Consider the following 27,762-nt stretch of genomic DNA (forward strand, 5'->3'; position numbering starts at 1 on the left):
CCCCCCGGCGGCGGGGCCTGGTGCGGCGGCGGCGGCGGCTGCCGGGCCCCCTCGCCATGAACATCGACGTGGAGTTCCACATCCGCCACAACTACCCCTGGGCGCGGCTGCCGGCCAGCGTCAAGCAGGTACAGCCCGGGGGGGGGGGGGGGCTCGGTGCGGAGAGAGGGGGTGTGAGGGGGTTGTGAGGGGCTGTGTGTGGGGAGAGAGGGGCGTGTGAGGGTGGTTTGGGGGCTGTGAGGGGGGAACGGGGTGTATAGGAGTGGTTTGGGGGCTGTGTGGGGCGGGAGGGGTGTATGGGAGTAGTTTTGGGTCTGTAAGGCGGGGAATGGGGCATGTAGGAGTGGTTTGGGGTTTGTGTGGGGGGAGAGAGGTGTGTAGCAGTGGTTTGGGGTCTGCAAGGGGGGAGAGGGGTGTGTAGGACTGGTTTGGGGTCTGTAAGGGGGGAGTGGGGCTTATAGGAGTGGTTTGGGGTCTGTAAGGGGTGAATGGGGCGTACAGGAGTGGTTTGGGGTCTGTGTGAGGGGAGAGGGGTGTGTAGGAGTAGTTTTGGGTCTGGAGTGGGGAGAGGGGCCTACGGGAGTGATTTGGGGTCTGGTGGGAGAAAGGCATGTGGGAGCGGTTTGGGGTTTGTAAGGGGGAATGGGGTGTATAGGCGTGGTGCGGGGTCTCTTTGGGGGGAGAGGGGCTTATGGGAGAGATTTGGGGCCTATACGGGGGAAATGGGGTGTATGGGAGTGGTTTGGGACCTGTAAGGGGAGAAATAGGGTGTATAAGAGTGGTTTCGGGTCTGCGTGGGGGGAGAAGAGGTTATAGGAGTGGTTTGGGGCCTGTATGGGGGGATTACAGAATATAGGAGTGGTTAGGGGGCTGTGTGGAGGGAGTGGGGCTTACAGGTGTGGTTTGGGGTCTATGAGGGGGGAATGGGGTGTATAGGACTGGTTTGGGGTCAGTATGGGAGGAGAGGGGCGTATAGGAATGGTTAGGGGGCTGTGTAGGGGGAGTGGGGTTCGTAGGAGTGGTTTGGGGTCTGGGGGGCGGGAAGGGGCCTATAGGAGTGGTTTGGGGTCTGCGGAGAGTAGGTCTTATAGGAGTTGTTTGGGGTCTGGGGAGGGAGCGGGGCTTACAGGTGTGTTTTGGGGTCTGTAAGGGAGGAATGTGGTGTACGTATAGGAATGGTCTGGGGTCTGGGTGGCGATCGAGGGGCGTGTAGGAGTGGTTTGGGGTCTGTGCGGGGTGAGAGGAGGCCGTGGGGGTGCGGGGGTGCTCTCAGCCCAGCCCCAGGCGGGCGCCCCAGCAGAGAGCAGCGCGCCCTGAGCCAGGGCTCTGTCCCCAGCGCCCCGTCGGCAGGGAAGCGTCGTGGAGCCACTCGGGGAAAAGGAAACCTCAGGAAGCTTTGGTTTGCCCGGCGTAACGGGGCCTCTGCCAGCTGCGGGGAGGCAGCGTGTCAGGGGAAGGGGAGGTGCTCGGCTCAGCCCCGCGGCCCAGCGCTGTTGGAAGGCCGGGAAACAATTCCCGCCGGCTTTTGTGCTCGGAGAAAGTACCCGGGTCTCTCTTTGGGTGTCCGGTCGCGGGCCCCAGCTGCGATACCGAGCGCGCTTCTTTTCTAGTACCTGGCTCCGCAGCGCTTCTTTGTCCCGTACACGCAGCAAAGCACCTTTTTGTGTAAGGATCTCTTTTGGATAGGAGCTTCAGCTGAGGGAACCGGGAGAAGAAAACCTCCCCGCTTTTTACCAGGCGCAGAGTAGAGGAATAACGTGGGGAGTTTTGCAGGGCAGCTGCGGAAATAAGGCATTTAAAGCATCAAGCAGAGTTTGCTTTTTGTCTTGCCTCATGATAGTCGAGTACCGTGCTGTGCTTACGCCTTCATCTTGTGACCTAAGATCACTTGGTTGCCTGCTCCTGTGAAGTTACCAGTGAAGTTGTTTATTTTTTTTTACTTCTAAGCTTATTAGGTGCGACAGCTGTAACTTCACATCACTCACGAGTAAAGATTTCTGTTGCACTAATTCGGGGCACTTCTTCAAGGCTGCAAGGTGCTGACTGCTTGGTAAAATGCTCAGTGCTTCCTGTAATCAAAAACGAGTTTTTTAACCTTCGATTTGAAGATGAGAGGCTCCCTTTTTGACCAGAGTGGTTCTAGGAACAGAAAAACAACAAAAGATTGCCGTTTTAATTCCACGTCCTGTGTGGAGGGGCCCATTTAAGCAAAAATACTCTTGACCTTGTATGAGGACTGAAGATCTATCACCCCAGTGAACTGGGGACTCGCCGAATGATGACGAGTGCCTGCGTTTGGTTCTCTATGAGACGCTCTGCAGTGGTTTCACTAAGACAGGTTTTGGGCGTGCCAGCTGACAGGCCTTCTTCTTTTCAAGGGTCTCGGAAACTCTCAGAGGGAGTATGAAAGGCAGGTCGTACTCTACAGCATCCGCAATCAGCTACGGTACCGGAATAACTTAGGTGAGTAAAGAAACAAAGCAGCTTCCAGCTGCTACCCGATCCTTCCTCGTGGAAGGCTCTTTACTGAGAAACTGCGAGAGCTCGCCCCGTTTCAAGGTCCCTCCCTGAAAATAAATCCTTCTAAATGATAAAACGTCAAGAAAAAGCGTTACTTTTGGGTCCACCTGGCTGCTTCTCCAGCAAAGCACTTCGTAAGGTTACCGAGTTGGCTTCCTACTGCAGTTGTGAGCAAGTTCCTGTTAGTTGTGCCCTTTTCCAAGAAGTTAAGAGCTGTTACAGTGGCCTTGGCTAATAAAATAAAGCCTGGCTCGTGGGAGCTATTGGTTATGACTTGTTTGCACACTTCCAATGTATTCCGTATTGACTGCATCGAGTCCTCTTTCTGTCGTAGATAGCGGTTTCACTAATTAGTGATAATTTCCAGAGCCTGCATGAGTTGTCTCTCAGCGGGCCACTTCGTGGTGACCTGTGACATCAATCTGTTCTGTTCCGAAGTGATCCTTAATGGCTCTGAGAGTGCTCGTCGTGTGTGTCGAATGGGTGCTGAATGCCCTGCACCACTCCTTCGTTCGGTTTTGACTTTTGTCAATCCACATTTTGCTATTTCTGATCCTTTTGCTGTGACGTTTTACTTTTTTTTTTTTTTAAATAAACTTTTTCTCCCCTTTTCTTGCAGTTAAGCATGTCAAGAAGGACGAGCGGAAATACTACGAGGATCTGCTGAAATACAGTCGGGATCACCTGATGTTGTACCCTTACCACTTGTCCGACATCATGGTTAAGGGGCTGAGGGTAACGCCGTTTTCCTATTACACGGGCATCATGGAGGTGAGCACGAAACCGGGGTGAGAAAATGTTGTGCTCTGTCCTAGAGGCAGCAGAGCTGGCCCCGTAGTGCACGCAGGGCAGTGTCACGGGGCTTGTTCGCTTTGGGTAGGATCTGCTAACAAGCTGCAGGTAAGGAAAGTTTCCGGACAACTCCTTGTACCTGCAGTTTTTTCCCTTGTGCCCCTGGAAACCTTTCAAGGACTGGACTTTGTCGCAGGACACTGAGCGGGCCAGTCTTTCTTTCGATGTTTGGTATTTGTGACTCTTCATTTGTACAAAAAACCCAAACCAAACTGTTTGATTAATAGAACAAAGGGAATTCTGTTTAAAAAAACAGCACAGATTTGAGTTGTTTTCTTTTCAAAAATGATAATTGACCGCATTAGAGATTTCTTCTCTGAGAATTAAGATGGCTCTGGTTTCTGTCACACACTGGCAATCTTCTTTTATTCTCTTTGGATGTCGGAAGCGACTGTTTATTTTCTGCTTGGCGATCGTACGCTTTATAGCTGTTTAGTTCCTAGCTTATTCTGCATTATTGGTTAGCAATTTCCTGTGCTGTTTTTTGTTGTGAGGACAGATACAGGATTTCACCCTTATTGCTCTGTAGATCAGCATTTTTAGCGTTTTAAAGCTGACATCGAACCAAAGTATATATTTTGTGTATTCAACTTACTGTGTGATGAGTAGTCAAGCAGTTGGCAAGTCTGGGAACTTAACTGGCTGGTGTGGGTTAACCACGGCAGGCTGCTTACCCCTCACAGGTGCTTGCTGCTTTCTCAGTGGGATGAGGGAGAGAATTGTGAGGATATGAGTGAGAAAACTTGCGGGTTGAGATCAAGACAGCTTGCTAGGTAAAGCAAAAGCTGCTCCTGCAAACAAAGCAAAACAAAGAATTCATTCTTTACTTCGCAGTGGCAGGCAGATGTCCAGCCGCTTCCAGGAAAGCGGGGCTCAGCGAGTTTAATGGTTACTTGGGAAGACGCATGCCGTAACTCCGTACATCCCCCGCTTCCTCCTCCTTTCCCCCAGCTTTTGTTGAACGTGACATCATGTGTTACAAACATCCCTTTGGTCATTTGGGGCCAGCTGTCCTGGCTGTGTCCCTCCAGCTCCCGGGGCACCCCCAGGCCCTCGCTGGCAGGGCGCTGTGAGAAACATAAAGGACCTTGAGGCTGTGTAAGCACGGTGTTCAGTAATAACTAAAACATTTGTGTATTATCGACATTGTTTTGGTTACCAATCCAAAACGATTTCTACTATGAAGATTAACTCCATCCCAGCCAGAACCAGTACAGTGACTTCAGTAGATTTCTATTTTAATTTCAATTTTTCGCGAGACAGTGATTTTTGGACCTGCGTCTCTGAAGCAGTGACTTTCTTGTTGGAACTGTTTTCTTTTCTTTTTAAGGATATAATGAACAGTGAGAAAAGCTATGATTCGCTACCCAACTTCACTGCTGCTGACTGTAAGTATCCTCTCGCTGCATTGCTGCTTTCAAGGAGCTGGAGTTGATTTGCAGGGCATCTGTTTGCTTGAAAACAAGTGTGTGAGTGAAGGTGTAGAAGCATTTAGTGGTGTCAAGGAGCATGTGCTCTGCATGCGGAGTTCTGTCCATATGGTTAGCACAAGAATTGGGCTAATTTGGGCACAAATAGACGTGGTACAAAATCTTGTGCAGCGTCTGGCCTTGCCTGCGGTGCATTCCTGTTTGTTGGGACTTCTGGGTGGAGAGGCTCACTGGCTGTTGTGCGTCAGCAAGCGGAGCTGATGCTTTCCTAGTAGGTTTTTTGGTGTGCGTTGGGTAGAAAGCTTTGGGGAGTCCCCGAAAGGCTGTCGGCACTCCTGTGAATTAACAGCAGCGTACGAAGAGGAACGTGTACCAAAATGTTGCTCTGTGATACCTTCGGATGTCCCAGCTGTTTTTGTCTTGCTTTCTGCTGTGGGCACCAGAAGGGCTGATTAGGGAAGTGAAAATGCAACCTCGCGTGTTGAATTTGAAGGAGAACAGAGCGATAGCCTGCTGACAAGTCTTACAGAGGAAAATGCAGATTGCTGACACAGGGAGGGTGTTACTGAAACCTGCCACTGAGAAGTTATTTATAGCTACGTACTTCATTTCTCACCTTCCCTTTGCATTTATATGGTTCTCTTCAAGTACAATGTACAGTCAGGTGAGGAGTAGTCTGCAGCTTTGGAGAGCAGATTTTATTTTTATTAAACACAAAACCTTGAGTTAACTGTACTAATTTGCCTCTATTTGATGTTCACGCTGGGGAAACAGATAAGAAACTTTTTGCTCAGCGTGACGTAGGTTCTTGGAAATCTAATGGTGCTCAGGAGTCTGCAGACAAGAAAGGCTTCTTTGTTTTTTTTCGTACCGATCCTATTATTTTAACAGCAGCTGTGAGCCAATGACGGAAGTAAATTGGGTATCTTCATTATCATTTTTAATAAAACTAGTGTCAAACCAGAAAGCTGGACGTAAAACTGAGACAGAACATGGGTCAAAGCTCGAAACTACTTGAGTAGTTTTCCTGTATCTTTTCGCAGATTGTTAGTGACTGAAGGCTAGGGGTTATAGAATTAAATCCTGATTCACTTTAACTCAAATAGTTGTTTGTCATCTTCCTTAAAGGCTTATATGGCCTTTTGTGCTCTAATTCTTAGCTTACAGAGTTCTAATCCACTGCGGGGTGTGGTTTTAGTCTGGGGAAAGAAAGCTATCAACCAAAATCAGGTACAACTTTAGGCGTCTTGATCTGAAGCATAGTTATTAACTGTTGATGTAAGAGCCAAGGAGAAAGGGGTTAGATTATTCCGTGCTACCCTGTGACTTGAGAGAAATGGGATCTTTTTTTTTTTTTAAACCTTTGTAGAGTAAGTAAATGGGGATAGGTTGTGGTTTTCAGATGCACGTGATTCTCAGTCAAATTCAGTTAGAACTGACTTGAGGTTTTCTGTTATTTTGGGAAGAAAGAATAAGTGAAGTAGGCCTGATTCTTTGAAGAATGTTTTATGTATCTTCATCTTAAACCCTTAAGAGAAATAAAAACTTAATTATTTTTCAGGTCTAAGACTTCTTGGTATAGGAAGAAACCAGTATATAGATCTAATGAACCAATGTAGATCTTCAAAGGTGAGGTTGTCTTTAATTTTCCCTTCCTTCCCTCCCCCACTTCCCCTCACCCATAGCATATTATTTGATAGGGAATGGAAACATTTCATGGGCCTTGTTAATTTTAATAATGTCTAACCAAACACAACATACTGTATTGCTAATTATTTTCTGCTTTGTGATATTAATAAAGAACTTTAAAATTAAAATACACTAAAGAAAAGGATATGTGGCATTACTTCTTTTAACATATTTTCAGAGATGTATTTATTCTGTGGCACCAGGTAACTAATATTTCCTGGCCACTGTAAATATGGAGTAGTGGTGTTGGTTTTGGAAGAATTATCCCGTGTTTCTATGGGTGCAGCTGAGAGCAGAACTCATTCTGGGACCGCTCTCCAACTAGGTGTGCATTTTTGTGGTACGCACGTTGCTCCCTAAGACAGCAGCAGTGCGCCTGAACAAGCAGCCCTGCACGTGAACTGTGGAAAACATTGCGATGGCTGTTGATAGCCGTATAGGTCTTTCAGTTTGCAACAGACTTTTCTTTCTTCAGGAAGTTCATAAATGGTTGGACCAGGTGGTCTTGGAGGTCTCTTCCAACCTTTATGGTTCTACAAAATACTCTCCCAGTAGCTTCATGGTACTCCTTCAGCCAAAGTGTGTTTACCAAAATATGAAGTTGATAAAGTGAACCAAAAAGTAATGGCTGTGCAGTGGAAGAGAATGGAAAGGGAGCTGTCAATAAACAGTACCCTTTAGGTTTTCTTTCTTGGATTGGAATTCACTGTACTTTTATGGCATCATGCTGACTGAGAACGTGGTGTACTTGGTCTTTTAAAGTAAATAAACGATGTTCTTAAAATCGTTTTTAATACTGTTGAACTTCTTAAAATATACCACTTGTATACTGCTGTTTTTGGACTCAATCCTGATGTGTTTGAATAGTGTTTTTAATTAATGGCACATAGAATACAGTTTTATGTGAAGATTTGACAATATCACATGGAAATAATTTTTTCCTTCTCATTCTCATATGATGTGAGTGAGGAGGGAAGCACATTTGTTTCTGAACAAGCGTGTGCTTTTACTAAATGACAAGATTAATAGTATTTGTGTGTGTCCAGTCTGTGGATATAATGTACTTAAAAACGGATGCTTATAAAATCAGGTTTTATAAAGGTAAACAGTTGTCTGCACGTGTGAAGTGCTACTTATTTCTATCTCAAATGGACTGTACCACTGCAGAAATTTTTCAGAAGGAAAACAGCCCGTGATCTGTTACCTGTGAAACCCGTGGAAATAGCCGTAGAGGCTTGGTGGGTTGTGCAGTCTGGCTACATCACTGAGGATGACATCAAGGTACGTGAGTACAGCTTGCATCTCTAACTTTGGCTGAATACCCTGAAAATGGGCTTCCTTTTGAGTATTCTACACAAAGACTGTTGCAGGTTGGAGGTTTATAACAACTCTTTTACGGATATGGAGACTGGAGCTAGTAGAAGTGGCTGTTCTCTTCAGCATATTCTGCCCTCTCCCTCCTTTGTACTTTCTGTGTTGTGTGCAGTGCCGAGGTTGCTTTGGGTCAGCCTAACTGTGGCAACCCAAGCGTGTGCTGCTGTGCTTTATAGGGAACATGCAGCAAAATAGCTTCTCTTAAATTTCATATTTCAACTCTGACATCTTGTTTTTGACTAAATCTTCACCTTCAGTGTAATTAGAATGCTAGTGGACTTTGATATGTATCTTCTTCATTTCTGCTCACCTTACGTCTCCGTATTTTCTTTATTATTTGCACATGAAAAACGTGAGCTGGCTTACTGCTTCTTCCTCATTCTACTTTCATTCTCACAATTTCTCTACGGTCAGCTAGTCACTTGATCTAATTAATTGGTTTAATTCTTTCTCCGGAATTTTTTTTGTTTGTTTAGATTGGAATGTATTTAAAGCAGTGACGATATCTTTTTTTGCTATCATTGGGAGTATCTTGGGCGGCCGTTGCTTGTATTCTGACATACCATCAATCCAGAATAGTTAACGTGAAGCAAGTTGCTTTGATACTGTGTTTGACCTCTTTCTAGAATGGTTCCAGTTGCATGGTTGAACACTCAATTCAGAAGCTTTAAAGAGCAAACCTCTGTGGACTTCATTTGTGCCCTGTGCAATTAATCATTGTTACCTGTGCATCTTGTGCAGGGACAAGAGTGAAGATTTTAAGGCTTGAACAGGAAATGCAGTGAATGCAAGCGTTTTGCTGAAGAGCATGGTTACGTTCTGTGTTCTGATTTCTTATGACTGATCTGAACGTGAGATACTTGTGGTTTTTGAGCGGTATTATTTAAGTTGCATAGACTTATTTCTCCAACAGACTAACAAGATTTCATTCTCCTAGATTTGCACTACATCGGAGAAGTCTGCTATCGATAAGATAATTGATTCGGGTCCTCAGCTTGCTGGTTCATTAGACTTCCATGTAGTTCACAGTAAGTGTTTGACTGACATTCTTTCTTTATTTAATCTTGGCCAGAATCAGTAAATTCTGAGAGTAGTGTTTGAAAACTAGGAATAAAAGGGTTGTAGACAGTGTAGCATAGGAGTATGTGGAGGAAAATACTCAAGAGCTTGTACAGACTACGTTCTAGACCTTGTAAACTATTTAAGGGTGAGCCTTTAGCAGCTGTTGATGTGCTATTTCAAATGATTTAACAAATTCCTGCATTACAAAGTGACAGTAGAGATGAAGGGAGGGGAAGGGCAAGGTGGTAGATGAGGATAAGAGAAAATAAAAATGGCAGAGTCGATGCTCCCAGGTGCCAACACTTCTGTTTGCTTTTCAAAGAAGAGGTTTTGAAATTTCATACTGTTTGAACACCATCAAAAATGGAGCTCAAATCTAAAAGCCTGTCTCTCCCTGTTTCAGTGTGAGAAGCATTAGCTGTAGACAAATCACATTAGTCAACGGAGTACAAATTCACTGACAAACTCTTCCTTGAGAAGTTGGTTTGTAAATGTTTGGTTTACTACAGGCAACTGGAACTGTGTTAGAAATTAAGGCCAAATTCCATTGCCTGTTACAGAAGCAGAACAAAACAAATTTAAAAACAAACAAACAAAAGGTAAGGTGGGTGTAATACAAGCTTTGTAGTGGATCCAATACAGTGTAGGGCTTAAGAAGACTTGAATTCAAAAAACACTTAATGATTTTTCTATATATGTGGCCTGGTGTTGTTTGTGGAAAGGGCTTAAAGCTTGGAGGGAAAATAGGTTTAGAAGGATCCAGTGTACCTTTCTACCTAATTCACGGGTAGAAAAAGAATGTTGTATAGCTAATTAATGTAGCGAACTCTTAGTAGGGTAGAATTTTATGGGGAAAGAGGGCAGGCTTTTGTCTAAATCAATACGTTTTGGGTACAGTAATTAATGTATCAGGTACGAGCACTGAATTTGAAGGAGAGACAGTGAAAAGCATCCTTAGTGTGTTGGTGGATTGTAATGTCATCCTGAACTGTTCATGCTGGTTCGCTGATGTGCGCTGGTTTGCAGAGCTGAGCACGTCACTGCACAGCTGTTGTAGCAGCATGAGTTCAAGTTGGTCGTAGGTGTACGGCATGCATCTTGTTTAAGCTCCCGCTGGAGTCATTTTGCTGTATATAGTGTGTGTGTGTACATGGGTACGTAACAGAATCAATCCAGTCAGGACAAGAGGGAAAATATGTATATACATATATGTGGGTATGTACATTTGTATATATGCTCATATATACACAGATTATCTCTCTCTCTCTCTCTCATTATTACATTTCTTCCCTGCTTTATCAAATATAATGTAGATGGAGTGATACTGGGTCACATCAAATAAACCTCTGATGATAACTTGGGCTTATTTTGTATGTGTAATTTAGCTTTCTGCTTTGCAATTAGAGCACAGCTGTTACAGACCACAGAAGACTCTAAGATAAGCATGCTGAAATGTTTTGCCCTTCCTTAGAAACTTTTCCCTGTCTCATCCACTGTGCAGAACTCAATCCAAATGCTTAGCGCTCAAATCGTGGCCACGTGTGGGAAGTGTTATTTGATACCTACCATGTCGTATGCCATGCTTCTCTGTGTCTCCTGTGCTTTTGCTGATCCCTTGTGCTGACGTGCCCTGGAATTTATTTCTGTAGTTGTATAAAAAAGACTTTCTGTGAAGATTTGTGGGAAGGACATGCGAGGACCATCAGAGCTCATGGGACTTAGTTTGTGTCTGTGCTACAAAGCATGCAAGCTCTACCCAGAGTTAGAGCAGGACCGAAATGTAGCCAGCAGCCTGAGGGGACAAAACTAATTCAGAATAACACTGATTTATAGTACAGTGATGGTGGTGAAAACAAAGTTAACTTTCAGGGAGAGAAGTGATTGTTTTTTAACAAATCTAGCTGCTTCGGTTTCTGGTCATTCTACTGTACTCAGTCATCCTGAAAATAGTTATAGAGCTCCAAGTGCACTGCATCAGAGTTCAAGTAAAGAGCTCTGTTTTAGGGTAACACCTGCTGAATATTACGTGCATTGATCCATGCATTGCAAAGTAAAATTGTACTGTGCAGGTTCATAGAAAAAATTACTTTAAATTCTGAATTGACTGGTGGGGAAGTCTACTTGTATCATCAGTACTCTGGAAAATGCTTTTTCTATAACAATGTGCTTTTGTTTGTACAGGCTTGTATAACAAAGGATTTATTTACCTCGATGTACCAATATCTGATGATAGCTGTATAGCAGGTAAGTCAATGTTTTTATGCTATAATACCTGTGTTTTCTTGGATCTACTTCAAGTTATCTTGCAGTTGTATGTCTTGGAAACTGCTTGTCTGTCTGTGTGAGTTTGCTTTTAAAGCATTTGAACCATGAGAATTTTTCCCAACAAAGTATTTTTCAGCCATATTAAAGCATTTTCTTACTGTACACGGGACTTAATTCAACTTGAATTTTTATGCTTTAATATAAATATCTAGGTAAGCTGAGATTCTTTTAAAGATTCATGTCATGACTTAATAAGTACCCTCCTGTATGTCTGTAATGAAAAGGAAAAATAGCGTAGAGAAATATAGCTGCCTTGCCAAAGGATGTGACTTTTTGATTCCTGTGTGGCTTTTTTAACAGTTGCAGCTTTTTTTTTTTTTTTTTTTTTTTTTTAGATATTGGTTCCATCCTTCATGGTCGTGTCACCTTAATTATAGTAAAGTGCTGTGTCTGGGGACTAGGTAGGAGCTGAAATCAGTGCACTGTATGGCTGCCCTTTGAACAGCTCATTGTTCTGTGCTAGGTCTCAGGGGTTTCTGAGCTGAGTGTAATATGCAAAGAGGCATTACTTGGAACCTAGCTATGCAGAACTGTGTGTCATTGCTCTAATACAGAGCAGTTAAGTGAAAGTCCTCTAATTGCGGGAGAATTACTGCTTAGATATTAGCTTTGGGATTCTCAGCCTAGGGTGGAAGTGATTTTTTTTGTTGTTGTTGTTCTTGTTGGTCCCCTTCACCCCCTGCCTTCGCATTAGAAAAACATTTTATTGGCTGGCTGACTGGGAATTATCTGTAGTGGATGGGCAGGACTCTGCAAGACGATGCAAGGCAGAGTGGCTTTATTTTTTTTTTTTTAAGAAAACACATTAACAACCGTTGCTTTTCTTAGGGAGCAGGAGAATTTTTAATACCATGTAAACTACTTTTAGGCTTTTATTCTTTTAGACTCTGGGGAGAAATAAATACCATGAGAACTAAATCTGTGTAAATTTATCTTCCCGTTTTTATGCAGTTTCAGTTTAAAAATTCTAATCTTACAAATAATTCTTTTCAGTGCCACCACTTGAAGGTTTTGTGATGAACAGAGTGCAAGGTGATTACTTTGAAACCCTCCTGTACAAGATATTTGTTTCAATAGATGAACACACTAATGTGGCAGAGGTAAGTAAAACTTGCCTTGTGTGAGGGAGATAGGAAAACTTGAAAGGGCCTAAAGCACACTGGTGAGATACTTAAGATTGAGATACAGATAGTTATCAAGTGATTTTATTTGGAAGTATTGGCAGACTTCTAGGATTTGAGATCCAACTGGATTCTTTAATACTGAATGTAACTTGGTAGTGCTGCAGGCTAAAGGTGCACCTTCAATTCAGTGAAGCAACTCTGTCAGCTGGAGTGAATTTATACAGGGGTGACTTGTGTAGCTTGTTCTGTACAAGCTAGAATTGGAGAAGTCTGTTTTCTCTCTGTCCTAAATGGATTGGTTCTGTTTTTACTAGTGTGAATTTAAAAAAAAATAAAATAAAAATTTCTCTAGTAGTGAAAATATGTAAGGTATTGGCTTAAAGTAGGAATGTAGCTTTTGCATAAGTACTTATAATTTTAATGAAATACGTTTTTCATAATGTCTGATTCTCAAAACTTTGTGAATAAGTACCTGAAAAATATCCATTAAATACATCCAGGATTTATTTTCTTCTTTGTATGTCTGCTGATACACGCAATTAGCCTAGAAATTACACAGTAGAAGAAAACCTAAGATTTCTTTTGCATGCTTTGAAGTGGAGCAATCATGAGACTTCATATGACACTCCCACCAGTTTTTCCTATTTTGTCTAGGTCAAGGCAAAATCGCGTCTACCATTACAGGCTGCATTTAAACAAATATAAGGAAAGAAAGCCAACAAAAAGATGCCAAAGCCCACAAGTGGCAAATAACTCTGCATTTTTAATTCTGTATTGTTGATTCTTCTTTTTTTTTTCTTTTTAGCTTGCAAATGTCCTAGAGATTGATTTATCTTTAGTAAAGGTATGTGTGTCATGCATGTTATTTGATGTGAAAATCTCATTGTCCTGAAAGTTGTCTTCATAGAAGGGTTTCATACTGCAGTTCCTTGTTACGTGCTTGTGTGGTTTTTCAGAATGCTGTGTCCATGTACTGTCGGTTAGGCTTCGCTCATAAAAAAGGCCAAGTGATAAACCTGGATAATCTTCATCCATCATGGAGGAATGTTCCTTCGGTAAACAGACTGAAGTAAGTGTCTCCATTCTCTCACAAAGCTTATTTTCTCTTGGAAGAGAAAGCTATCGCCTAAATCTGATTGTAGAGCTATCAGTTGCTCTCTTTGACTTCTATAATAGTTGATTTCACTTGGCTTTCTAATATGTATAATGACAAAAATACTTGATTTTCTTTCAAATCTGAGGATAAAGGGTGATAATTTACCCTGTAAGTTCAATTTATTACTTCTGTTGTCTTTACTCAGAGCAGGCTTTTTGACTTTTAAGTGCCTAGTTGCTTACTTTTGAAGCAGACAAGCGTGTGCTTGTTTTGAAGTGCTGGGCTCAGAAATAACAGCTATTACTGTGCTAGTACAGAGACAACGTCTCTTGGTACTGCTGTGAGTGAATATGCACGTACGTAAGGCTTGCTTGCTGTGAATAGTTCTTTCACTGACATTCTTTATGCATATCTACATCAAATACTGCAAAAGTGATGATGTTAATATGAAGCAAAGGGCTCGCTGAATTGGGGTGCCAAGTTAAATTAGTTAAGAGTTGTCAGGCACTTTGTTTAGTTCAATTTCTCTTAAGCCACTGAAGCTCAGATGTAGTGTTTTTTTTCTTTAATGCTAACTCAGAATGTGAGAACAAAGAAAACTAGATTTCTCTGTTGGATTTTTCTTGAAAGAAGGTGGTTTGATTTTTTCAGATCCGTTGTTCAAAGCCTGGTATTTTCAAACCACCAAATAAACTTTTCTGCTGAAGCTAAAGCAGGACTCTGAGGGACATCATGCTGGACTGGTTTAGGGCTTAGAGGTATTGAAAGGCATGTGTTGGGCGTGCCTGAGCATGGGATACTAGGACTGGAAGGCGGAGATACTTCTCTGGTGCTACGGTGACCTATAGATGTGGATTTTAATTCACATTAATAGGAGTACTTTGGATCCTCAAAAGATGCTGCTTTCATGGGACAGTGGGGAAAACAGAAGTCCTATACAGGAAGCTGGGTCATCAGCCACAGATACAGATACCAACAGTCAAGATGATCCAGGTTAGCACTCAGTGAATTTAATACATTAGGAACAATTATATTTCATATTCGTAGTGTCACAGGCTGTAAAGGGCTCTAGAAAAAAAATGAAATGCAGATTGCTTTTTTTCATATGGAATATACGGGGGGAGGGGGTGTCTGTGTCTTGGTCTGTAGTTTTTCAGCCTCATTTTCAGGGAGAAAACTCTATTTGGCTGATCTGTATATGGATATCAATTGATACCAAGATACCGACATGTGAACATACTCATTCAGGTGCTACTTTAATAGAGATAAGGGAATTCTGTTGTGCTTAGTATGCCATTAACTAAGGGTTTTTGATTTTTTTTAAGTAGTTTTATGACTTGTTGATGTTATATTTAAACAAAACAAATGTGATAATCTATTTTCTTGTTCTTTATTAGCTGAAACAGCCAGTGTGAGCAGCCTGAATCTGTCTAGTGGACATACAAAGCGTATTGCCTTCCTGTTTGATTCTACTCTCACTGCCTTTCTAATGATGGGAAATCTTTCACCAGTATGTCAAAATTGTTCACTGTATTACGCTAAGAATGAGTATGTAAAGTTTTAAAATAGTTTGACTTCATTATAATGCAGCTTTAATTACTTTTAAAAACTTTTACATTGTTTGTGGCTAAGAAACATTTGCTTAATAATTTTTGCTTGCACGTTTCCTTTTCAAATAATTAAAACAATTTTGTTTTGTTGTTCCAGAACTTGAAAAGTCATGCAGTTACTATGTTTGAAGTTGGGAAACTGTCAGACGAGTCTCTTGACAGCTTCTTAGTAGAGCTGGAAAAGGTAATCTGTTACACGTGTGGCCAAATGCTTTTTCAGCACTTGCGTAAAGGGCCAAAAAAACCTTGTATTTTTTATAAGACTGCTTTAAGAGTCTCATCTAGCAATACAGTGCTGCGAACACAAACCTCATCATGCTGAACCTAAGTGTTTCAGTTAAAATGCTGCTGATTTGCAGCATTCAAACCTTTTGTGACTTTCATGTGTACAGAAATGTGGTGAGTGTCTGGTGAGCAAAGTGAGTTCGGGAGCAGTATTTGCCCAAGTCTATCTGTACGTACACCTGCATTAGGGCTTGCTTGTTAAATAGAAATCACTTGCTGTTTAGTACGCTGCTTCATATATTTCTGAAAATCTATGTATAATTTTTGTAGGAAAACTTAACCATTATATTCTGGTATGTTTAACCTACGTACCCTTTAAAGATAAGTCTACAATTGTCTTTCTGGAATTATGTAGCATGACTGTGCTATTATTTGCTGTATTCCTTTACACCGATCAGGATGACTGGACATGTAAATCCCTGCTTAAAGACTGAGGCATGGTTCACATTTATAGATGTCTGTGTACGTTTTGACAGTTTAACTAGCGTGGCCAAGATTCAATTTCATTTAATAGTTGCTGTGAATCACCTTTGCATATAACCTGCGGGGTTGTTATTCAGTTAGAAAGCTTTAAAATGCTAGTTTGTTAATCTTTTCCTGTTGTGTGATTGATGCTCGTGGAAATAACGTGCCATTTATATGTATTTATTTTTGCTTCTTGTTTAGGTTCAAAGCACAGGTGAAGGGGAAGCACAGCGGTACTTTGATCATGCACTTACACTGAGAAACACAATACTTTTTCTGCGGCATAATAAAGACCTAGGGGCACAAGCTGTGCAGCCCGACCAACCAAATAACGGTACTGAGAATACTTCTAAGGAAATCCTTCTAACTTTAACTTCCATGGACTCATCTTTCAGATTCAGCTTCTGTGTTACAAAGCAATTGGTGTTCCCTATTCAATTAAATATTTTGAAGCCAAAACATCATTACTTCATCCTTCATGCCTGTGGTGCTGAGTAACTTTCTTCAGTATTTCTGCATGTTCTTCCTTTCTGGGATCAGTTGGTGAGGAGCAAGTTGTAGCTCTGTGCCAGGGAATTCTGTATGACCAGAACTGCTGAAATTATTGGGATGAACTTGAATAAATGTGTGTATAATTTAAAATTTAGTTGTGGAGAATACTGTATGCATGGTTTGGCAGGGTGGAATGGAAAATCTTAGATCATACTTTGTTTTATGTTCTATCTCAAATGATAATTTAGGAATCTTGCATTCTCAACTCAGGCTTTCCCTTGGACCTCTTACGATGTGAGAGTTTGCTCGGCTTGGATCCAGCTACCTGCAGCAGAGTTCTCAACAAAAATTACACTCTGCTGGTTTCCATGGCACCACTCACCAATGAAATTCGACCTATTAGCAGCTGTACACCTCAGGTAAAAAAAAAAAAAAAAAAAAAATACTGTGGGGGGGGAAAAAACATTATCTAGTAACATAAATGTCTCTAACTTTGTTTTAGATGTCTGTCATGTATCCCTTCAAAAGAGACATAATTATTGCCACATAAAATAGTATTTCAATTTGTCTAAAAATGCTTAGTGAGTAAAATGTGAATGTGTACTACATTCAGTTTAATTTATTAACAATTTACCTGTTTGGGTGGGGTTAATGACAGATACACTGTTCTTGAACTCATTCACAGAAAATACCTTAGTATCAAGAGACTGAGTACCTAGAATATCATCTCTCCTTATTAAATTAATGCATTTGTACTCCTTCCTGTGCTGCAAAACGAGCTTTATTTTTATTGAGAACTGCTGATTGTTATATCTGTACATATAAGAATTAGAATAATAGGCTCTAATTGTTTTGAATAATCTCTCTTCAGCATATTGGACCTGCAATACCAGAAGTCAGTTCAGTTTGGTTCAAGCTGTACATTTACCACGTAACTGGACAAGGACCACCCTCTCTTTTGCTCTCTAAAGGAACGCGTCTTCGAAAACTTCCAGATATTTTTCAGGTAGCGTATACATGGATTTATTTCCTCTTCTTTTTTCTAAATGTTTCAGAGGTGTGCAGTACACTAAAGCATTTGGGAATAGCAGCTGAAGTCAGAGGAATAGTAATTTTTCCTGCAGTTTAAATGACGTAATATTTTAATGAAGATTGCACTAGATTGGACAAAAGGTCTCGTTGGCTCAGTAGCCAGTCTCTAGCAGTGGCTGTAGCCATATGGCTACGTAGTACTTCCTCCTAAAACCTTTCCAGCCTTCCCGTGTTCTGGTCTGGAACTTCCTGAACTGTATGTGATTTTGTGTATATAGAGGCTATGGCTGGAGGTCTTACCTCGGCAGTGAGCAGTTGCTCTCCCCGTACTTCCCAGCCTTGAATCCATCTAACCTTTGAGTACACACACAGTTCTTTGGGAAGGATTTCCATAAGACAGTGCAGGTTTGTCCAGTTCATGGACAAAGAAGTCCTGTCTAGTTCATTCACAAAGAAGTCCTGCTAGGTATCTTGTAGCTTCGGCAAACCTAGGTGGGAGTGGTCACGGCAGCTTCTAAACTTGCCAGAACCAAAAAATCATATCTCTTGACTTTAATTGGACATGTAGCAGACACTAAACAGTGTCTCTCACTGATAACAGAGTTGATTAGTTTATACTTTATGAAAAGTCTTGTTCAAATTTATAATTGGAGTCTCTACAGTTTGCATCTCTTCGTTCTGAGTAGACACTTGAGCTAAATAGACCACAAAAACATGAAGACACTCAGAGAGGGATGTGTCGTCTTAGGTGTGTCTATGTCAGCAGTCATCTCTGGCTCTAGGATTTGTAGATGCATTTTTCATTCCTCCAACATCTTCCATACATCTCTTCCCTTCCCCGTCATGTCCTTTTTGATCTCAAAAGTTTTGTGGGTTGCTTCTGTTTCTAAGACTAGTTTTAAAACAGCACAAGATTAAGTGAATCAAGTCTTCTAGAGAAGGCATTTTGTAAGGCTCTCGGCAAAGAGTTTTACTCAAACATTAGTCAGTCAGTAGCTTGAACTAGTGGTAAATGTTATGGATTGCGTATTTTCATTGATGAAAAGCAGTCAGTGTGGTAGCCTTGGAAAATTTCTATAGTAACCTGTATTTTCAGTAAGCTGATGGGTCTGGTTTTCCTGTACTGCGTGATTTCACACCATGCATTATCACAAGCTTGTTAGAGCCTTTTTTACCTCTGTGTACAGATGGGGATGCTTCTCTCCTGCTACTGTTTTGCAGTGTCATTTTCTTAAGGAACTGTTGAGACATTTCTAAAACTCCTACAGATAAGCAGACATGCCGCACTTCGATCTTGAAAACTAAGAAGTAAAAATTGTTTCACAGTCAGCGTTCTTGCCTCTCTGTCCCTTCTCTTTGGATATGTATTTTGGGGTGGATATATCATTGTTGTCTTTTGACAGTGTTAGTTTATCTTGTTTTTATTTTGCTTTTAAATTATATGGGATTATTTTCATCTCCTTATCTGTTATGAGTCTGCTGCAAGGGCCACGTAGGGACTGGTGACAGATACCTCCTGCTCCAACCGGCATCTTAACTTTGAGGTTGGCAAACTTCTGTTTTTACTGGAAATAGGAACATGAGTGATACTTGGAACAAAGTATAACGCCATGGAGTTGTAATTACCTGCAGTAACTTCAGAACTGTAACAATATGTTATTAGCCTAACTAGTATTTCACTGTGTGCTTGGATAGTCTATTACTGCTGTAAGTTCTCTTCTGTCTTCCAGGGTTATGATCGCTTACTAATAACATCTTGGGGTCACGACCCAGGAGTGGTTCCTACTTCGAATGTGCTCACAATGCTGAATGATGCTCTAACGCATTCAGCTGTTCTAATTCAGGTACAGAGTACTCTCTATAAGTGATGAAAACCTACGTAATTTTGAGTAAAGCTGTTGCATGGTAGGGGAGGTTAAGAATGCAGGAAAGCTATGCTTTCGCCAGGAGCTGAAAAATGTTTAACTTCTGTAGCCGTCGCTGCTATGATTTAGAGATGGTAAATACACAAGTTTTGAACTGAATGCGTATTGCATGTGCATTATTGCTTTATGGGCAGACATAACAGGGTTTTGCTAAATGAAATGTGGATCTGTGGGCGTGTTGGGGGTGTAGGGGTCTGGAATGCAACTGAAGAGTCCACAAGCATTTTGGACTGTAGCTACTTTATATGAGGTGGCTGGAAATATGAACTATTTTTCAAGAAATGCGCTTTTTTCAGAGTGCTTAGTGTTCAATTCTTATGGTAAACTACAGGTAGTTAGTAACTGCTTTTATGGAAAGCCAAGCATGCTGTTTGTCACAAGCAGCAGAAACAGAGTGGGTTTGTGTATTTGGGAAAGTAGAGTAGCTTCCTTTAGTATTTCATCAGTTCAGCTGAATTGTTGGAATTAATCATTTAAATAGATGTTTAATATTTGTAGCAAACATAAAATTGCACATTGTTGAAGGCAGCCTTGACTGCTCAAAAAAGTTCCCTACTTAAGGGGTGGAAATTCCATTGTTTTCATTCAGAAATGCCCAATGATTATGAAATTTGTTTATAAATAGTAATTGTAGAGAAATATTGCTCCTCTTCAATGTTTAACTTCAAAGTTTAACTTCACTGTGTTTATTCATATGCATTTTAGAGGGGATGGTCAGGTATCTTATTCAGTCTATTTTAGCTAAGGAAGAGTGTTAATATACAAATACTTCTGTTTGTTTCATCAGCATGACTGGTACCCTTTAAAAGGGAGCAGGAGTAGGGCTAAGCTAAGTTGATGGTATATTTTTCTGTGTATAATGCGAATTTATTGATGTTCAGGGGCATGGCATGCATGGAATGGGAGAAACCATGCATATACCTTTTCCATTTGATGAAGCTGAGCAGCAAGGAGGTAATTTTCTTTAATGTAATCTCTGCACCACCATATTTATTTTTCCTGCATGTTACCTTGTTCAGCAAAGTTGTGATAATAATTTTAATACCAATTATCTTGTAATGACGGGTCAAATTAGATGAAAAATTGAAACAATGTTTAAATCGTTGACAAATCTGTTCCAAGCTTAGGGATATGTCTCCTTTCTATGTTGTGTCCTAAATAGAATGTGTTTTCTGGTCTGTCTTCTCTTCCAGTACAGACATTAAGAAGTAACTTCCACAAACACCTCTCAATTTTTATTTGTGCGTATTTATTAACCGTATAAATACGTTTTCTGTGTATTCTTCTCTAAGGCTTGCTTCTATTCAGCATTTATTAACTAGGGGAGGTGAGACCAAAAGCAAACAAAGTTATCTTGTTTAGTAGTACTAGGAACTACTATGGAGGATTTTTCTCCCTAGGAAGAGCTTTGCTAGCAAATTCTCCTTCAAAGTCTGCCTAGCTCAACTGATTTTAAAAACACAGGAATTAACTTTCTGACATAGTCCTTGGTGAGTAGGACACAAACATTGGATAGCTGAGGCCATAGCCTTTCCAGCTGAGAGGTCTCCTCACAGTGAATTTCCAGAAATAAAATCTAAAATTATTTAGGCTGCTATTTAGAAGAATCTGGGCCAACTAGAAATAAAGCTAATTTCCTACTTTCATTTTTATTACGTTTAAAATACATTACTTTTATATAGGCCTCTCTGGTCTGTCTGTTTTCTGACTTGATGGTAGGTGAAAATTCTCAAAGGCAGAATCTGTATGTTCCAGCATGAACAAGTCGGTGTTGAAACTCATCATTACCCTTTAATACTGTACTGCAGTTCTTCAGAATTTCGAATCTGTGGAATGTCTTATATCAAATTTGCTGTAAAAGGCTGTGGCACTGAAAGAGCTGGACGATGGTTGCTCCTAGCTGAACCTGGTCTGGTGTGTGCCAGACAGATATCTTATGTATTGTCCCATATCCACCAATGTTATTACTAATCTGGAACACTACAGGAGACGACAAAAAATCCTGTTAAAGAACTTAGCCTGGCCTAGAGAACTGTAGAACTGTATGGTTCTGGAGGAGGATTTTGGTAAATTAAACTGGGATATGTATCATTTTCTGCTAGACTTCTCCCGTGTGAACATGGGCATTCATACAGCTTTGAAGATACTGAGAAACAAAGTAGACTTGCAGCATTTTTGTGGCTATGTCACTATGTTGAATCCTACAAGTCGGCATGCGAACAGAAAGCTGAGTGACGCTTCTGATGGAAGAGGTTAGTTAACAGTAATTTTTTTTCCCCTTAATTTTAATACAATCACTTCAGCAAAGTTGAACAAAGGATTACAATTTTTTATTTGGAACTCTACAAAATATCATCTAACACAGAGAGGAACCTACCTCAAGTGTAAAGCTTCTGGCAGTAGACAGGCTTCCTAATTGTTCTTTGAGCCTAGCTCAGACACTGCAAATACAGACTGAAAATCACTGCACTACGATAGCCAGCAGAAGGAAGAAAATCATTTAAAAACATTAAAAGGTAAATTGTCATTTTTATATGCCAGAACTTGGTCTTTCATAGGTGTGTTGAGCATCCCTAAGTAGCTCTTCAGTCCTAAAATCAGTAAGACCCTATATTTCTCCATATCCCTTCCTCCAGCTTATTAGCTGTATGTCCTTTGGGCAAAACCTGTGTCAAGTTCCTTACATCAGTTGATAATTAAACTTATATTCATCTAAATGTTTATGTAAGAATTACTTTATCTCTAGGAGACGCTGAACTAGCATCAGGATCTGATGTAAATGGGAGTACAGAGTCGTTTGAGATGGTAATAGAAGAAACCTCAATGGATTCTGCAGCCAAGCAAAGCCTTGAAGGTAAAAGCATAACAAGTCTTTACAAAACATTTTCAGTCTGGTAAGATGCCTTATTTTTAAGGTTCTGAACACATTGTTGTTAGTTACTGTCTAGGATGATAAGTGCAACACTAAGTGTTCTTTCTAAAATTCAGATTCCCTTGAATCTTTGAGCAGTTCATTAAACTAATAGCCTTGGAAAGTATGAACTGTCCAGTAAATTCCTGATGTGAGAGAACTGGTTCTGGGATCAGTATTCTTGCTTGGTCTTTCCCTAAAATTTGGTTTTCTCTTTAGTACCCACAACAGAACTGGAATGGGTTCCCCTGGAATTATGCTTTGGCATTCCTCTCTTCAGCTCTGAGTTGAATCAGAAAGTCTGCAGAAAAATTGCCACTCACGGATTATGTAGGAAAGAAAGGTAAGCTGTGTTTTACCAGCTACAGGTTTAACAGTTGTGTGTGTTATGTCCAGAGCTTCTGCAAAAAACAATACCTACAACTCGGTGACTATAGGAGCAGAACTGAGCTGATTGTCAGAGTATCTTATTCAAGTGTGTAAGGTGGTGGCATTGCTTTTTGGCTTGAAGATACCAGCTGTAATGGACGGTCTAGTAGTCCCTAGGTGTGGTAAAATTAGCCTTTTTTTTTTTTTTAAACTTGTGCAAGGTGGAAAATTAATTATTTGTAGCAAACTTTCTAAACAACAACAAAACCAAGTAGTAAATTTAGGTGTGCCTTCCTGGTCATTTCCCCTTCCTAGCCTAGCACAGGCTTTTTTCCTTCTTTCTGCACCCACTGATCCCCTTTAAAAAAAAAAAAAAAAAGCTTACTAGTAATGCTTTGATGTAGAATGTGTTTAGCTTTGGTGTAAAGTTTCTTTGATCTTGGCATTTTATTTCCTAAGCTTAGTGCTGGCTTATGATCAAGCTAACTTCTGCTTTTGACGATAGCTTTTCGTTATGAAAGATTACTCTTTCAATGATGTGCACTTCTTTTCCCCTTGGTATGTGGTTCTGGAGACTAAATAAAAGGCAGCCCGAAAACATGGCTTCGGATTGTGATTGTGATGTGATTGTAGTAGTTGACTTGCTTTTAATAGTCTATCTCTAATCTGTTTCTTAAGTCATGTCACCACAGTGTCCTAGGTAAAAAGGAGACATGATGATCTAATATATTAATATATCTTAAGTAAAATAACACTTTTCAACTGCAGTAGTTTCATTTTAGCACAACGTAAACAGGGAAAATAGCATTTAGCTGACTAGACTTGCAAACAGATGTGTTGAGCACCTTGTCAGTGGTAACATTACCACCAAGCTTTCTGTGCAAAAGCTTTTTATTTTGTCACATGATATCAGGTACTGCTAAAGTTATTTCTGAGCAAGTTACTATCGTACTTCTTTACTAGCATTAATTTAGGCCCTTTGGAAGGTTGGGAATTTATGGTGTGCATTTTGATTTTTCTGTATTTGAACATAGATTCTTCTCTTTCACTTTTGACAGCCTTCAAAAACTCTTACATTCCAGCAGAAAGCTGTCTCTGCAGGTCCTTAATTTTGTTCATTCATTCCAGGTAAGGATGAATAGTCAAGATGTAAGTTGTTCTGTATGCTGTCATCATTTTTTGCCCTCTTCTGTGCCATTCTTTGTTGTACGAAAACATACATCATTGTGTTTTTTGGTTTTTGTTCCTTTTCCTCCTCTAACCAGTAACTGTATTAAGTGCTGTGAACCTCAAATTCTTCTAGCCTTATTTAAATTTTTCTCTTAATTTCTGGGTTTCCATACAACTTTTTTTTTGGAGGGGGGGAGTGGGGACAGGGTAGTTACTTATAATACAGCCCACTCTGGTGGCTGCTTGGTTGCTTCTTAGGTACATCAGGGGGATCTCTGCAAACCATCAATGTGCTGAGCTTTGAAATGTTATCTGCATTTCAAGTCAACTGCGTTCACTTAACAAAAATAAAATACATTAACAAGTATCTTACACCAGTATACTCTAGCACTTGTCCTAAGATCTTATAGCGTCTGGTGGTGAATGAGTATAAGTGTGTAAAACTACATACCTTGGGAGAATCTTTAAGAGCAAGGATAGAGAACGGGGGTATTGCACCGCAAGCAAGGAGAAATGTCATCTACGCAGCCTCCTGTAGTTCTGTGTGGAAATGTGTGCTAGCAAGGTGTGTCAACATGTAACGTGGGATCTGCTCAGCTGCCTATGCTTTGTGATACTAAAATTCAATCTTCCCAATAAGATACGGACCTTGCAGGTTACTTAACCAAGGTAGTGTTATGGATGGTGGGACCTAGAAACTGTTTCCCCGTGAGAACGTTGTAGGTTCCCAAAAGGTTTGAAACCTCAACACCATCCGTGAGTCTCAAGAGATTTCTTCTTATCTCTTGGATGATACACTTTTCTTGATGATGATCTATATAGGGAAGGGGGAAAAAAGTGCTGAAGTGATTTTTAAGCTGAGAAAACCAAAATTCGGGGAAATAAAGCTACTCAGAATATGATCAAGTCAGTGCCTCTGTGTGTGTGTGTGTATACGTATATATACGCACACCTCCAAGCACAGTATGAGATAGTGGCAGTGCTTAACACGCTCAGACTGACACAGTAGCTATCCTCAGGATTTCATAGCTTTACATTCAATTTGCTGGGTCTTGCCTTCATTTTTAAATGTCAGGCCTCCTCGAAGGCTTCATGGGAACCTAAATATGCGCACACAGATGCAGCCGAGGCAACTGTGTGCTTATTTCCTACTGCCCTTTGTTTGTTCTGGTTTTGCTTTCAAAGTGATTTGGATTAAGCATATTTCAGACACACTAACTCTATTTGCAGATTGGAATAGCCTGTTATATTCTAGCTGTTAAATCCTTAATTATTTCTCTTGTTTTTAAGATGCCATTTATTTATTTATTTATTTACTTACTTACTGCTTTTAGGAAGGTATTTCAACACTGGATCAGCTCCATGATGCTGGTTCTTCAAGTTCACTCTTGCAGCCTTCTCCTGCAGATACGGGTGTTCCGCTTCCTGCCAAGAATCTCATGTTCAAGGAGGGTGTGTTATCCGAATGGAACGGACGGTCCCCTTCCTCGGTTTTTATTTCAACCACACCTAAGGAACAGGTCAAATAGGGATTCTCACGCGTTGATCACTGAATGCCTTTCTTCTCTTATGGTTAATTTATAGTGCCAACGACTAAGAAGTGTACTCTTGCTGCAGCATAACCCGTGTAAAAGTAGTGTTACAAAAATGTATCGTGTTGCAGTATTGGGGAAATGCTTAAACTGTCTAGAACTTGTTACTCATTACTGCGTATATTGCTGCAACAGAGAGCTTTTTAGCTGTCAGCACTATTTTTATCTTGAGACAATCTTTCTTTTATAACTAAACACGCCCTTTGTAGGCTTTCTGATGATTGTTAAATTTCTATGCTGTCACCACAAAATTGCAATAGTAGTTTTCTATGTTCATTACTCAGACATAAATTCTGTTTAGTTTTGTACTGTATTACTGAAAATCTTTCTGTATAAAGGTAAGACATTTGGCTCTTCCTCTGAAAGCTCAGTGATACCAACTGTTCAAAAAAAAAAAGTATCATGGTGATATGGGGCATTAAGAATTGTTGAATTACGTTGTTTAGCCTAATACCAGGCCGTGACAAATCAGCACAGTAGGAAGAGGTTTGATGTTTATCAAGGCAGACTTGAAGCCCTGCTGATGATTAAGGCCGCTTTGAAGACGAATGGTGCACTTTCATCTCTGGCAGCGTTCAGTGGAGATGTGGAATTACGGAGGGCTGAAGTGGTTGGCTCTGTTTGTAGGGTTCTTGTTGACAATGGACTGGTCTTGCTCTGTGTACGAAACCAGGAGTTTGAGATTTTGGGCACACTGGGAGTTTGTCCCTCATTGTTATTTGAAACCGCTGATGAGCACTATGGGAAAACTCCTGATGTCATAAGTTGACTTCAAGGTAGATAACTAGATCTGTGCTATTGATTAATGTTTGAAAGAACAGAGCTGTTTATTTTTCATGACTGTCATTAGCAAAGGAAAACAACAGCAGAGGATGCGTAGGCAGAGACTTCTCTGAATCTGTTTTACTTGAACCATTAGCTGTTGATTTTGACAAACATTACAGTGAGTTTTTTCGTCCAAAATCATGTTCTGACTATTTCTAGGGGATGATTTTATGTAGCATGATTTCACTTTGTTTATACTAGGCATTAACAACTTCTTGCCACCTTAAAAAACAAACAAACAAACAAACAACAGGCCTGTTCCATATAGCACATAAGGAGAACAAGAGATTTGAAATACTAAGACTTTTAACCCAGGTGTCTAAGTACTCTGCCAACAACTCTCTTCTGGAACTACCTTGATTTAAATATAGTCATAATTAAAAACGAGACTTAACCATCCGGCCAGTACTAGCCTACGTTATGTTACGGACCAAGAATCTGTGGCAAAGACGATGCTGAAAAAAAGTGAGGAGAAAAATAACAACATTTGGGTTTGTATTCTGTTCTGTATGGCTGCATGAAAAAACACAACAGAAGTTCAAAAAGGGAAACTGTACCATGGTAGGATAATGCAGTGACTTCATCTGCGACTGTGAAAATCCCATTCTTCTTTTCTCCTTTGCTTTATATACATTCCTGAAGTGTAAGTGTGGGACTTGTGCTCTAAGAAACTGGAAGTCTGTAGTACTTCAGTTTGCTCAGTGCTGCTCTTTTTTTACATCTATTTTGTTTTTGTATTTTACCAACAGCAACTGAATTTAGTATTCTGTGTAAATTAGGGAGCTAGAATATCTATATAAAATTCTTTATTTACACTACAGTGACTTGTACTGGAAGTACATACTCTCCATAGTGTTTTTTTAAGTTGCCTTACTTCCTTCAAAGGAAGCTAAAGAGGAAATGGATGTCAGTCTGCTAGAAACCAAGTTTACTGTGAGAATTGTTGTGTGGAGATTAATCCAATATCTAGCACTGTAGAGGAACTAATCAGTAGAGGATGGCTTACACTTTCAGTACTATAGACAATACTTTCAGCGCTACAGTGAGCTGTAGTAGATGAGCTAGTTTGGCATATTGTTTTGAATCTTGCCATGCACACTGTCTGTACAAGCACGGGACTGATGATAGTGCAAGTTAAATCTGTTGTACGGAAGTTTGAGAATGGATTTCAGTTTTTGTTCTCGCTGCGTCTCTTTCAGTGTTACTGAGTGAAGGATAACCTCTGTTACTAGGTTGTCTAAAGCTTCTAAATAAAAGTTGTCTGCTTTTCAGAGTTATTTAATACCCACGAATCTTACCGTTAATGGTGAGGATTCCAGATACGTTGCAGTTCTTAGAAATCAAGCTTCTCTAATTTTGTTGCTTCAACACTGAATTAGGAGCTTAAGTGTTCAAGTCTGCATATCTGAAGTTTACCGAATAGATTGCAACCAAAGAAGTCCATAAAATACCTGAAACTCGGCTACAGCTCCAGTGCTTGGGATGGTCCAGAGGCTTTACTCAAAAGTATGTGACTTTTGTTTTAATTGTGGTGTAAAAAATAAGATCTCCAAGATCCTCATACCAAAAGAATCTATTTTATATTGTATTGCAAATAAAGACAAATGAAATGAA

At 40.5% G+C, this 27,762-nt stretch overlaps 1 protein-coding gene across 1 annotated transcript; it reads left to right on the forward strand.

Annotated features, from left to right (window-relative positions):
* Positions 1 to 27,762, forward strand: FAM91A1 (family with sequence similarity 91 member A1). The gene is made up of 24 exons (XM_035556199.1): positions 1 to 128; positions 2,379 to 2,463; positions 3,140 to 3,291; positions 4,703 to 4,760; positions 6,364 to 6,431; positions 7,659 to 7,772; positions 8,803 to 8,893; positions 11,109 to 11,171; positions 12,246 to 12,352; positions 13,182 to 13,220; positions 13,333 to 13,445; positions 14,347 to 14,465; positions 14,870 to 14,982; positions 15,180 to 15,266; positions 16,034 to 16,166; positions 16,595 to 16,743; positions 17,196 to 17,330; positions 19,087 to 19,200; positions 20,163 to 20,235; positions 21,384 to 21,533; positions 22,028 to 22,135; positions 22,412 to 22,535; positions 23,620 to 23,689; positions 25,066 to 27,762. The coding sequence occupies exons 1-24, from the start codon at positions 57 to 59 to the stop codon at positions 25,258 to 25,260; spliced, it is 2,532 nt and encodes an 843-aa protein (XP_035412092.1). The 5' UTR covers positions 1 to 56; the 3' UTR covers positions 25,261 to 27,762.

This window comes from Cygnus atratus, chromosome 2 (assembly GCF_013377495.2).
Source record: "Cygnus atratus isolate AKBS03 ecotype Queensland, Australia chromosome 2, CAtr_DNAZoo_HiC_assembly, whole genome shotgun sequence".
Taxonomy (NCBI): Eukaryota; Metazoa; Chordata; class Aves; order Anseriformes; family Anatidae; genus Cygnus; species Cygnus atratus.